General features: G+C 39.7%; 1 protein-coding gene across 3 annotated transcripts in view; it reads left to right on the forward strand.

Annotated features, from left to right (window-relative positions):
- IDE (insulin degrading enzyme) overlaps positions 1 to 12,767 on the forward strand; it is a 127,086-nt gene that overhangs the window by 38,021 nt on the left and 76,298 nt on the right. For 2 of the 3 annotated variants that reach the window (XM_017498187.2, XM_017498188.2), the window contains exons 2-3: positions 9,849 to 10,033; positions 11,319 to 11,526. In XM_017498187.2, the coding sequence (XP_017353676.1) occupies positions 9,849 to 10,033; positions 11,319 to 11,526 (393 nt within the window). Of the gene's footprint in view, positions 1 to 6,466; positions 6,624 to 9,848; positions 10,034 to 11,318; positions 11,527 to 12,767 lie in introns of all 3 variants that reach the window. The other variant, XM_037727732.1, reaches the window with a different exon arrangement.

Raw genomic sequence — 12,767 nt, forward strand, 5'->3', positions numbered from 1 at the left:
TTTGTGTCTAGCTTCTTTCACTCAACCTTATATTAGTGAGATTCATGTTTATTTTGCTTTGTTCCATATTATTCCTTTTTATTGCTGTATGTTTTTCTTTATGTTATTGTACAATTTTTATTTTACTGGTTTTTTTTTTTTTTTTAAATGAATGAGAGGTTCTTTATGTTGCCCAGGTTGGCCTCCTCAAGCGCCAGGACAACTAGCCTGAGCCACGGCGGCTCCTCCATTTCACTAATTGTCATCTGATCATTTCTAATTTGGGCTGTTTTGAATTGTGTTGCTGTGAACATATAAATGCATTTATTTGGGTTATTTATCTGTCACTAGCATTGTTAGGTAATACTGTAAGCTCTAGTGTATAGTGCCAGTTTTTGAAAATGGTTGTACCCATACCAAACTGCATTTCCATAGCAGTGTGTGAGAGTTTGTTAACTTCTCTAACACTTGATATTTACCCTCTTTTTCATTTTAGCCATTCTGGTAAATAGGTAGTAGTATCTTAGAAAATCTTCTGTTGGGAAAATTAGTTGCAAATTTGGGACCTCTTGGGACTTTATTTTTTGTTTTTTTATTTTTTAAATAAAGACAGGGTTTCACCATATTGGTCAGGCTGGTCTTGAACTCCCGACCTCAGGTGATCTGCCTGCCTTGGCCTCCAAAGTGCTTGGATTACAGGCGTGAGCCACCACACTGAGCCGGAACTTTAATCTGTTACACCAACCTCATGCTACTACTGAAGCCTCAATGATATCTCTTCCTCCAGTTGAGTCCCTTTGCTTAGGGCAAGCATTATCTTCAATCTGCACTAAGAATTAGCAGATATTCCCAAAGAAGAAAATGGATGATTATCATCAGCTTACCTCAGAGGGTGCTTGCCTCTCTGGAATTGTAGTTTGTCCAATTCTTGTTGTTTGTACAACTTTCCAAAATCTTTGCAAATGTAATTTGTACTTTAGTTGTTGAAGTTGAATTAGTTTGCTGTGAACTGCTATATCCTACCCAGAAATGGAAGTTGTCAGTAGGTTTTTGAGATTTTCTACATACGCAATCATACTGCTTGAGAATCATGTTAATTTTTTTCTTCCTTCCTTTCCCATCTTCATGTGTTTTATTTCTTTTTCTTGGTTTATTTGGACTGATTAGAACTACCAATACAATGTTGTAATAGAAGAAGTGTTAGTGGCGTCCTATTGGTGGGGGAGGGTGGGGAGATTGTTTGCATTGTTTGTAATGTAAACTGTTGAGTATACAATTGAGTATGATAGTTACTATAGTTTTTGTGATACTCTTTTTTAAATGAGGAAATCTAATTCTAGTTTGCTGACTTTAAAAAAATACGTGAATGACTGTTGAATTTAAATACTTTTTTGCACCTACCAAGATGATTATGATTTTCCTCTTTTTTTCTGTTCATGTGGCTTAATGTATACTTTTAAAAAATAGTATACTTAACCCATTCATGTCTACTGTAATAATAATTTTTTTTGTGTGTGTGACGGAGTTTCGCTCTTGTTACCCAGGCTGGAGTGCAATGGTGCAATCTCGGCTCACCGTAACCTCCGCCTCCTGGGTTCAGGCAATTCTCCTGCCTCAGCCTCCTGAGTAGCGGGGATTACAGGTACGCACCACCATGCCCAGCTAATTTTTTGTATTTTCAGTAGAGACGGGGTTTCACCATGTTGACCAGTATGGTCTCGATCTCTTGACCTTGTGATCCACCCACCTCAGCCTCCCAAAGTGCTGGGATTACAGGCGTGAGCCATCGCGCCCGGCTGTAATAATTATTTTTATGTTTCCTTTCATGCGTGAGACGGTTCTGTACATATACTCTCTAGCTTTAAAGTTGTTATACATTTAATCCTGCCAAGTATTGTTCTTAGCTAAGGGACTCCTTTGGTAGATTAGAAGCATTCCAGACTCTCCTTACTACCTCTGTTTTATATGCAGAGGAAGGAGTAAAAAAACTGAAAACTTTCCTTGGAGTATTTATTTTGACCTTCTTTAATTTTTGTTGCCTGGTTTTTGTTATTTGGGATTGTAAGGAAAGAAGAATGGGGCCAGGGAAGGACTGTGAGGGTGATAAACAGGAGCTGGAGAATAAAATAGTATATGATTTCCTTCAGCACCACCTTCTGTTCCTCCCCTTCCCACGCTTCCTCTTTCTCTGTAGTTCCAGCTTTACCACAAATCAGCCTGCCCTTGGGCAAGTCACTTAACTACTAATTTTTTTTTTTCTTTCTGATTGTGCTTTAGTATGGAAGCATTGAGCTTTTGTTTCTCATTTGAAGTTGAAGAGGATGACTGTGAACAGCTATTACGACCCACCACTTAGGGAGAATGGAAAGATTAAAACAGCAGTTTATAAACCTTATGCCACTTAAAAAAAAATGAGAGTGATTGTTAGGATTAGATTTGTACAATGGTATTCTATCTTACTTTTTTTTTTTTTTTTTGAGATGGAGTCTTGCTCCCAGCCAGTCTGGAGTGCAGTGGCACGATCTTGGCTCACTGCCACCTCTGCCTCCTGGGTTCAAGCAGTTCTCCTGCCTCAGCCCCCAAGTAGCTGGGATTACAGGCATGTGCCACCATGCCTAGCTAATTTTTACATTTTTCGTAGAGAGGGGGTTCCACCATGTTGGTCAGGCTGGTCTCAAACTCCTGACCTCAGGTGATCTGCCCACCTTGGCCTCCCAAAGTGCTGGGATTACAGGCGTGAACCATCGTGCACAACCTGTATCTCACATTTTTTAACAGCCCTAAAAACTCCATGTGGAAGAAGGATACTTGTGAAACACCCTTGGTACCCAAACTACAACTGTAAGAAACTCTATAGTTATCTCTGTGGCACAAGGTCTAAAACAGAGGTTTTGTTCCTTTGCTTAAACTTTATTATAACGTTTCTATAAAGTGTTTGGTGTTAAACTTGTCACTTTTGGAATGAACAACCATTGATATGCATGCATCAAACTAAAACAACATTTGCAAAAGCATTTCTCTCTAAAATGATACTGCTTTAGAATTTCTTTAAATTGCAGCCACCCTACTTCATTTAAGGGTTTATTTGTTGATCATAAACTCCTTTCCAGAGGGCCAGGAGATAGAGTTACAATAGCTGATATTCTGCCTGGCGCAAAGGCAAAACATGAGGGTGAACAAGATTTAACTGATGTGATTTTATTTTGTACCCAACTTGATGATCTAGCTGGTGTATGAAGTGAGGTATACCTGCCTCTATAACTGAAGAGCTTTGGGTAGATGGTTCCCTAAGATGTGTTGTTATTTTTTAGTTCATGTAACATCAATAGAACTTGGGATATATGGTCTTAAACATTAATATATTGAGGCCTCTGAGGGCTCATACCACCACTATTTTGTCACCCCTCTGCTTATTTACCTCTGTGTTCTGCAAGGAAGTGGGAATGGTCTGTGGTGTGGTTTGAATTCCAAGCCTTTTCTCTCTGGGCTCCTCCTCCACATGCATGAGTTCCAGAGGGCTTGGTTTCCACCTGTGGTTTTGAGAGTGGGTGGATGGATTCCACAGAAGGGAGGTTTTGGTTTGTAATTCACCATTAACATGATCACTCACCCATTCAGATATATAGGTCATTATTTCTAAATCAGGTCTGACTTTAAATTTGTAAGAGAGCAATGGAGGTAAGTAGGAAGCAAAAAGCAAAGTAAAATTTCCCAATCTGCTACTATATTGATTGTGAAACACTTTAAAGAGAGATGAGAAAGACCAAAAGGTCATCTGAATAAAAGATTCTTTACATAGTAAAATTTACTCTTGGTATGGAATTTGGAAATGACCTTATATTTGGGGATTTGTTTTTGCAGACCTGAAATTTATGCCTTTACATGTCTTAGTCCATAATCTTTACCTGGAGTTCCTGTTGTAGTTCATTAGCACTACTTATTGTTTTTCCACTACATTCCTCATGCTTTTTCCTCATTGTCAGGCTTCACTCATGTATTCCCTTCTACTTTGATTGATTGTCCCCTTGCCTTTTATTTGGTGTGCCTCTACTCCCCCATCCTAGACAGGGTTAGGTGCATCCCCTTTATTACTCCCATAGTGCCCCAGGGACAATTTTGTCACCACACTTAAAAGATAATGACCTGGGCTGGGTATAGTGGCTCATACCTGTAATCCCAGCACTTTGGGAGGCCAAGGCAGCAGTCACTTTAGCCCAGGAGTTTGAAAGACCAGCCTGGACAACATGGCAAAACCCCATCTCTACAAAAAAAAAAAAAAAAAAAAAAAAAAAACAACCCCAAACAAAAAAAAAAAAAAAAAAAAAAAAAAAATACACACACACACACAACCTAGAGGCCAGGTGTGGTGGCTCATGCCTATAATTTTGGGGGGCCAAGGCTGGTGTATTGCTTGAAGCCAGGAGTTCGAGACCAGTCTGGCCAACATGGCGAAACCCTGTCTATAAAACAAAACAAAACAAAAAATTACTGGGAGGGCGAGCCTACGGTGAACTGAGATCGTGCCACTACACTCCAGCCTGGGTGACAGTGAAACCCCATCTCAAAAACAAGAAAAACAAGATAATGACCTGTTTTCATGTCTGACTTCATCACTAGTCTAGGTTCCTTCAAAACAAGGACTCTGGTGTACCCATCTTTGCACAGTGTGATGCCTGGACCTTAATAGACTTCCTTAAATGTTTGTTTGAATATGGAGGGGAGGCTGGACAGAGGACTGGGTGTTAAGAGCCGAGTTTGGTTATAACTTTTTGTTGTATGATCTTGGGGAACTGATTTATTAAACACCTTGAGGTTCAGTTTCCTTGTATGTCAGATGTGGGGGATCTAGCCTACCTGGTGATCTTGTTAAAATGCAGATTAGGGCCGGGCGCGGTGGCTCAAGCCTGTAATCCCAGCACTTTGGGAGGCTGAGGCGGGTGGATCACGAGGTCAAGAGATCGAGACCATCCTGGTCAACAAGGTGAAACCCCGTCTCTACTAAAAATACAAAAATTAGCTGGGCATGATGGTGCATGCCTGTAGTCCCAGCTACTCGGGAGGCTGAGGCCGGAGAATTGCTTGAACCCAGGAGGTGGAGGTTGCGGTGAGCCGAGATCGCGCCATTGCACTCCAGCCTGGGCAACAACAGCAAAACTCCGTCTCAAAAAAATAAATAAATAAATAAAATAAAATAAAATGCAGATTATAGCTCAGTAGGTCTCTGGTAGGTTCTGATATTTTGCATTTTTAAAATTTTCTTTTTATCTCTTCTTTTTTTTTTGAAGGCAAGATTAGAGAACAAGATATTTTGCATTTTTAACAAGCTCCCAGGAGAAGCCAGTGTAGCCAGTCCATGAACTACAAAAGACTAGATAACATCTAGTGACTCTTCCAGCTTTTGTCTTCTGTGATTATAGTCACTGTTTTAAATTCTGAACAAAATGACAGAATATGTGTTGTAACTACTAAATATCTCTCCGGTTTATCAGAGTGCTGAAAACAGACAATTCTGTGCCTTATGAGGTTACCAGTGTATAATGATATCCCTAGAATTGAAAGTAATTTTATTGCTCCTAAAATTTTAACTTTAACAAGTTAAAAATATAAATGTCTGGGAAAGCATTTGAGTTAACACTAGCTTGTCATCTAAATTGTCAGTATGCTTGCTTATTGGAGAACATTTGCCATAATTAAAATTACTCTAGAAGGCTTTATGCTAATGATCTGAGGTAGATAGACAGGTGTATAAATGCAGAGACAGGCAAGCTGTTGATGAATTCATCATCAGAGGAGGAAGAGTTTCCAGTCACTGTCTTCACTTCTCCAGAAGGTAAGAATCAAATCATTGTAGGAAGTGTTGATGCGTATGCTGTAGGTAAACCCAGTCTTTGTATTGCATAGGAATGCCAGGAATAGGTTTTGTTTGAAAATGTTGCTACTGTTTCTTTGGGGTATTTTACTTCCTTAAGAAGTCATGATACTTGATTAGGGAGTATTGTCACCTTGGAAATTTTTAGCTTTCCTTGATTCTTTGTTTTTTTTTGTTTGTTTTTTGTCTTTTTCTTTATTTTGTCTTTTGTGCTTTCCTTGATTCTTTGTACAAAAGTAGTTGGACTAATTTTTATATGTGACTTACAGAATAAATCCATCTCTACTTTCAACCACATCAGGAATATTAATCCAGCACAACTCAGCATCCAAATAAGTTATATCCATGCCTGTGATGGACTCTGATCATTTGTAAATAGTTCTTACTGGGCTGGAAACTTCAATTTCTTGGTATTCTGTCTACCTACATCCTACTCTGTGTTTTATAATTTTAATATTTTTTGTCTAAAATAATAAAAATCTGGACAAGGGAAGTTGAAACCTGGAAAAAAAGTGCAGATAAGTTGAGGTGTTTATCTTCATATAGAGTTTTTAACTTCTCACACAGTAAGATGATTTATACTTCCAAAGTGAGCTATATTTCATCTCCCCTTTACAGTTGTGGTTTGGACAGAAGTTTTAGACAATCAACATCATCATTGTTATTACATTTTAATCATTTGTAATCCTTTGTTATCTAAGTCAAACTCAACTGGGTCAAGTACCATAGAGGAAATTGACTATAACTATCACTACAAGATCAACCCTTGCCTGGGGTAAGTTCAGGCATTCTCTTTGGTACACACTGAGGTTCTTATTAACGCTGCCGTTTTAACACTGCCTTTCTTTCTGGGGGTCTTAATGGAGACTGCTTTGTGGCTTATTTAGTGTTATGTTGCTGCTAGGGTGGGACTCATTTTAAAAAATAGCTTAATTTATATCGAACTCAATATTATTTTTAAACAAACTGTGTACACACTGAAGGCATTTGATGTAGACTAAACAGATTGTCCTTTGCCAAATATCTTAATCAGGACTGTTTTTTTGTTTTCTTTTGAGACGGAGTCTCACTCTGTGGCTCCCAGGCTGGAGTGCAGTGACATGATCTTGGCTTACTGCAACTTCTGCCTCCTGGACCGTTTTTTGTAATCTACTGAAGAGCTGAATTCCAATTCAAGCGCTTCTCCTGCCTCAGTCTCCCAAGTAGCTGGGATTACAGGCACCCGCCACCACGCCTGGCTAATTTATAGTATTTTTAGTAGAGACGAGGTTTCACCATATTGACCAAGCTGGTCTTGAATTCCCGACCTTAGGTGATCTGCCCACTTCGGCCTCCCAAAATGCTAGGATTACAGGCGTGAGTGACTGTGCCCGGCCTAGGACTGTTAGCTGAAGTTCCTTGTACCCCTCTTTGGAGTCTTAAATAGACCATTTCCTGTCACCCTGAGAATTATTACTATTTTTCCACAAACAGCATTTTTTTAGACTTTGCACTCAGATATTTTCATCGTTCTTTAACATCGAATTTTAAGTGGCTTATGGCTAATGAGGTAGAAAATAATTTTTTTTTTTGAGACGGAGTTTCACTTATGTTACCCAGGCTGGAGTGCAACGGCGCTATCTCGGCTCACCGCATCTTCCGCCTCCTGGGTTCAGGCAATTCTCCTGCCTCAGCCTCCTGAGTAGCTGGGATTACAGGCACGCACCACCATGCCCAGCTAATTTTCTGTATTTTTAGTAGAGACGGGGTTTCACCATGTTGACCAGGGTGGTCTCGATCTCTTGACCTCGTGATTCACCCGCCTCGGCCTCCCAAAGTGCTGGGATTACAGGCTTGAGCCACCGTGCCCAGCCAAAATCATTGTTAATAATGGTTTTTCACTTTCAATTTGCTTTTGAATTTTCCAATAGTGACCTTATAGCCCCAATATGTTAATATCATATTTTATTATGCTTTGTTTTTCAAGAAATTGTTTTTACTATAAGTAGGGCAAGACCATTAGCACTATTTGTTGTAAAGTGCTATGTGATTTTAAAATCCAGTATTATACATTTAGTATGATATGTTGATCTGTAAAATTTCATATCTTTTCTCCTTTAAAGATCTATCAGCATTGTTAGAGAGGGCAAGAAAAAAAAAAAAGATCTAGGGAAACTAGGAGACAGTCTTAATAGCAACAAACCCCTTTGGTTTATCAATTATTATGCAAATTAGAAGAATAGTTATAGGTGATTTCAGAGAAGAAAGTATAATGGTGAAAGCAAACGATGTTTTTCTTCTCTCAATTTCTAGAAATTTTGACACAAAAAAATATTTAAAATAATTGTATGCCTATTTCTTCCCCCTCTTATTTACCTTTAAATCCAGCTGTAGTCTTTGAGAAACAGTCAGATCTATTTATTTTGTCTTGAAGGTAAGAAGCAAATATGCTCTTAGAGGGTTATTTTTCCTCTGTAGTTTCAGATATGTTTTTGGCTTTACTCCATTATATACTGGCAGTATATAACCTGCCAGTAGTAGGAGGTTCAATTTTTTTTTTTTTTGTCTACTAAGCAGTCTCCAGTACAGACAAAAGTAACATCTACCCTACTCTAAAAAAACGTGCATACCCCGGACTCTGGAAAGTCCCTTCACTGCACTAATACCAACCAAAATCCCTACAGGATTCTGTGTATTGATAGTCCTTTCCCATCACTGTAATCTAGCCTTTCTAGAGAAGAAGGAAGACTCTCCGAGGGGCCAGGCATGGTGGCTTATGCCTGGAAACCAAGCACTTTGGAGGCCAAGGCAGGCGGATCACCTGAGTTCGGGAGTTCAAGACCAGTGTGACCAACATGGTGAAACCCCGTCTTTAAAAAAAAAAAAAAAAAAAAACTTAGGATATGATGATATAATAAAGTTAAGCAGTAATATAAATATAAACTGGATCCTATGTGAAGGAGAAGGGGGTCCACTGAGTTCAAGCTGAATCAAAAAAAAAAAAAAAACTGTTGGAGGAAGCCCTTTGTAAGATAATTTTTCTGACATCTCTGTTAAGGTTGCTAGACTTTTCCTGCTCTGGCATTCAGCCCTTCGGCGGATTACAAAAATTACTTAGGGTCCTTGCAACTTTTTGTTTGTTTGTTTTATGTCCTTGTTGTTGCTACCGTCCTAGGACAGCATGGGTGTGTTATTTTATATTAGGATTTCACAAGATTGTTCCTCATTGGGGGTGGTTCCCTATGTTTTGAGCATGTGTGTATCAGACCTGCGAGCTCCACATCTACCCTGTCTTTCAATATCATCAATTTGAGCAATGTTTGGCCTGACCGAGCAATAGTTCTTACACAATATCTCACCTTACTCTAGCAGATACCTCTGAAATAGTGTGAAAGAAAACTCTTATTCTAGGCTGGGCAGAGTGGCTCACACTTGTAATCCTAGCACATTGGGAGGCCGAGGTAGATAGATGGCTTGAGCTCAGGAGTTCAAGACTGTGTTGTAACATGTCGAAACCCCATCTCTACAAAATATACAAAAAAATCAACCGGGTATAGTGGTGCGTGCTTGTAGTCCCAGCTGCTTGGAGGGGCTGAGGTGGGAGGATGAGGTCCGCTTGAGGCCAGGAGGTTGAGACCTGCAGTGAGCCAAAATCACGCTACTGCGTACAAGCCTGGGTGTCAAAGTGAGACCCTGTCTTGAAACAAAACAAAAACGAAAACTCTGTTCTGGTTCTGCATACAGATCAATACATGGTCTAACCCACGCTGTCTCAAATCCCTATCCATGTGCTCTTTTAGATACAAAGATGGCTCCATGAAAACAATTTTGTTAGCATTTCTCTGAAAAAATGAGGAGTAAGAGGCAGGAAAGCAATGATTGCATCCTGTAGAGTGGCTATAAAAGGTTTCCTCCAGCATCAAAATCTGATGATGTGTTATATGGGTTTGCTTGATGTTATTCTTTGTCCTTAAAAAAAAAAAAGTTACAATCCAACAATTAATAATATTTTTCTTTTCAGCTTCCAAAAAAAGACTTACAGCAAAATGAATAATTCAGCCATCAAGAGAATAGGAAATCATATTACCAAGTCTCCTGAAGACAAGCGAGAATATCGAGGGCTAGAGCTGGCCAATGGTATCAAAGTACTTCTTGTCAGCGATCCCACCACAGATAAGTCATCTGCAGCACTTGATGTGCACATAGGTACAATTTAAAATTGTGAATTAAGCTTTGTTTAGTTTCATTGACCTAATGTTGACATTTATTACAGAACTTTCCATACATGTCTAAATACTCAGTAGTTACTGGTTCCATGTACCTTATTTTACACCAGAACCCTCTTAAAGCTATTGGTAACCTACAGTTGTCTCAGTCAAATAATCTTACATTTCCTAAGGACATCTTGTTAGCTTCCCACCTAAGGTGACCTAGCAGCAAAATTCATTCCTATCCTTTACAGGAACTGTTCTGATTTTTTTCACCTTGGTACATTTAATATCATATTTCTTTTTTTGGGGGGGGAGGGGAAGGGGTTTGGCTCTGTCGCCAGGCTGGAGTGGCTGGAGTGGCTGGAGTGCAGTGGCGCGATCTTGGCTCACTGCAACCTCCACCTCTGGGTTTAAGTGATTCTCCTGCCTCAGCCTCCTGAGTAGCTGGGGCTATAGGCGTGCACTACCACCCCAGCTAATTTTTGTATTTTTAGTGGAGATGGGATTTTGCCATGTAGGCCAGGCTGGACTGGAACTCCTGACCTAAGGTGATCTGCCCACCTCAGCCTCCTAAAGTGCTGGGATTACAGGTGTGAGCCACTGCGCCCTGCTGAGTTGTTTGTTATATATGTGTACAGTTAGTGGAACAGTGTTTGTTTTTGTCCTCTTTGAAAAGGTTTTATTTAACTTAGTGGCATTTTAGAACTGAGGAAATAAGGTAATATTGAACAAATAATTACTCCCTACCATAATGCTTTGGACTACCAGAGTGCTTTGCAAGTGTCACGTAATTTGTACTTACACAGCCCTCTAAGATGGCTATGTATTGAAGCAATCGAGGCAAGACAGGTAAAGTATTGTGCTTAACATTTCATAGCTGGAGAGCTGGTAACCCTCAAACGCATGCTATTAGCACTGTGCTGTAGGGCCTCCTGCAATGAAACCATAATGAGAAAATTTTATCTCTTAAAACTGTGATTCTAGCTCTTTCTTCCTCTCTAGCACGTGGGAAAACTAATGTTCAGAGACACTAAGTAACCTGCCCAAGTTTACCAACTAATTAATGTCAAGAGCAGGCGATAGAAACCAGTCTTCTGACTTTCCTTCTGGCTTACAAGTCTTCTGATTTACCTTCTAAATAATACCATTTTGGGTAGCTTGTGCTTAACTTTCTCTGATTATATGGTTGAAGTTGTCATGCTAACAAGAACTACAAATCATCTCTACTTACTAGCTTTCAACATAAAACAATGACTTATCATATGTGTTTTCTCTTTCAGGTTCATTGTCAGATCCTCCAAATATTGCTGGCTTAAGTCACTTTTGTGAACATATGCTTTTTTTGGGAACAAAGAAATATCCTAAAGAAAATGAATACAGCCAGTTTCTCAGTGAGCATGCAGGAAGTTCAAATGCCTTTACTAGTGGAGAGCATACCAATTACTATTTTGATGTTTCTCATGAACACCTGGAAGGTGCCCTAGACAGGTAATGCTGAATACCCTATGAATTATCCAACTTTGTTACTTACCACATTAATAATAATAATAATTATTTCTACAGAGATGGCTTCATAGCTTTATAGTTTAACAAAAGGTGGCTGGGCATGGTGACTTATGCCTGTAATCCTAGCACTTTGGGAGGCTGATGTGGGTCAATCACAAGGTCAGGAGATCAAGACCATCCTGGCCAACATGGTCAAACCCCATCTGTTCTAAAAATGCAAAAATTAGCTGGGCGTGATGGCGCATGCCTGTAATCACAGCTACTCAGGCGGCTGAGGCAGGAGAATCGCTTAAACCGGGGAGTCGGAGGTTGCATTGAGCTGAGATCGCACCACTGCACTTATTCCAACCTGGGCAACAGAGTGAGACTCTATCTCAAACAAACAAAAAAAAAAAGCAAAAACAAACAAAAAATAACAACCAAAAAAACCCAAAAGGTATTTTAACTTAGTGTTTTTCCCTGTGTTTTCTGAAAAAGAAAAAATAAGTGATGTCATATATTTACTTTGTGGTAAAGGAATAATGATGGCATGACTTTAAATGAGCCTGCAGAGCTAAAAAATATTTTATTGATGTGTAGACTTCTCAGAAGACCTTTCTATTCTAACTGGTGTTACATATAAAGCATGTGATGAAGACTAACTTGTGGTAGTGTCACTGATCTCTTTTCAGACATACTTCTGTTCAAGAGTGCTAAACATTGAATATCCTCTCCTCCCTCAGTTCCTTGCTTCTCAAGGTTGCTTAGTAGATACAGAATGTTTTGACCTGCTGTTTCAACCCTGGGGATATTTTGAAAGTATTTGCTGGAGCAAGCTCCAGTAGGCCAATTTAATTTCTTGGTCATTTTTTTTTTTTGAGACGAAATCTGTCTCTGTCACTAGGCTGGAGTGCAGTGGCACGATCTTGGCTCACCTGTCTTAGCCCCCTGAGTAGCTGGGACTATACAGGTGCACGCCACCATGCCCAGCTAATTTTTGTGTTCTTAGTAGAGATGGGGTTTCACCATGTTGTCCAGGATGGTCTCGATCTCTTGACCTCGTGATCTGCCCACCTCAGCCTCCCAAAGTGCTAGAATTATAGGCGTGAGCCACCTCGGCCCGAGTACGTGCATGCAGGTGTGTTTATAATGTGTGTGTGTGTGACATTTTTTTGTTTTTGTTTTTGAGATAGAGTTTCGCTCTTCCCAGGGGTGTGTGTGTGTGTGTGTGTGTGTGTGTGTGT

Source organism: Cebus imitator, unplaced genomic scaffold (genome assembly GCF_001604975.1).
Source record: "Cebus imitator isolate Cc_AM_T3 unplaced genomic scaffold, Cebus_imitator-1.0 Scaffold238, whole genome shotgun sequence".
Classification (NCBI taxonomy): Eukaryota; Metazoa; Chordata; class Mammalia; order Primates; family Cebidae; genus Cebus; species Cebus imitator.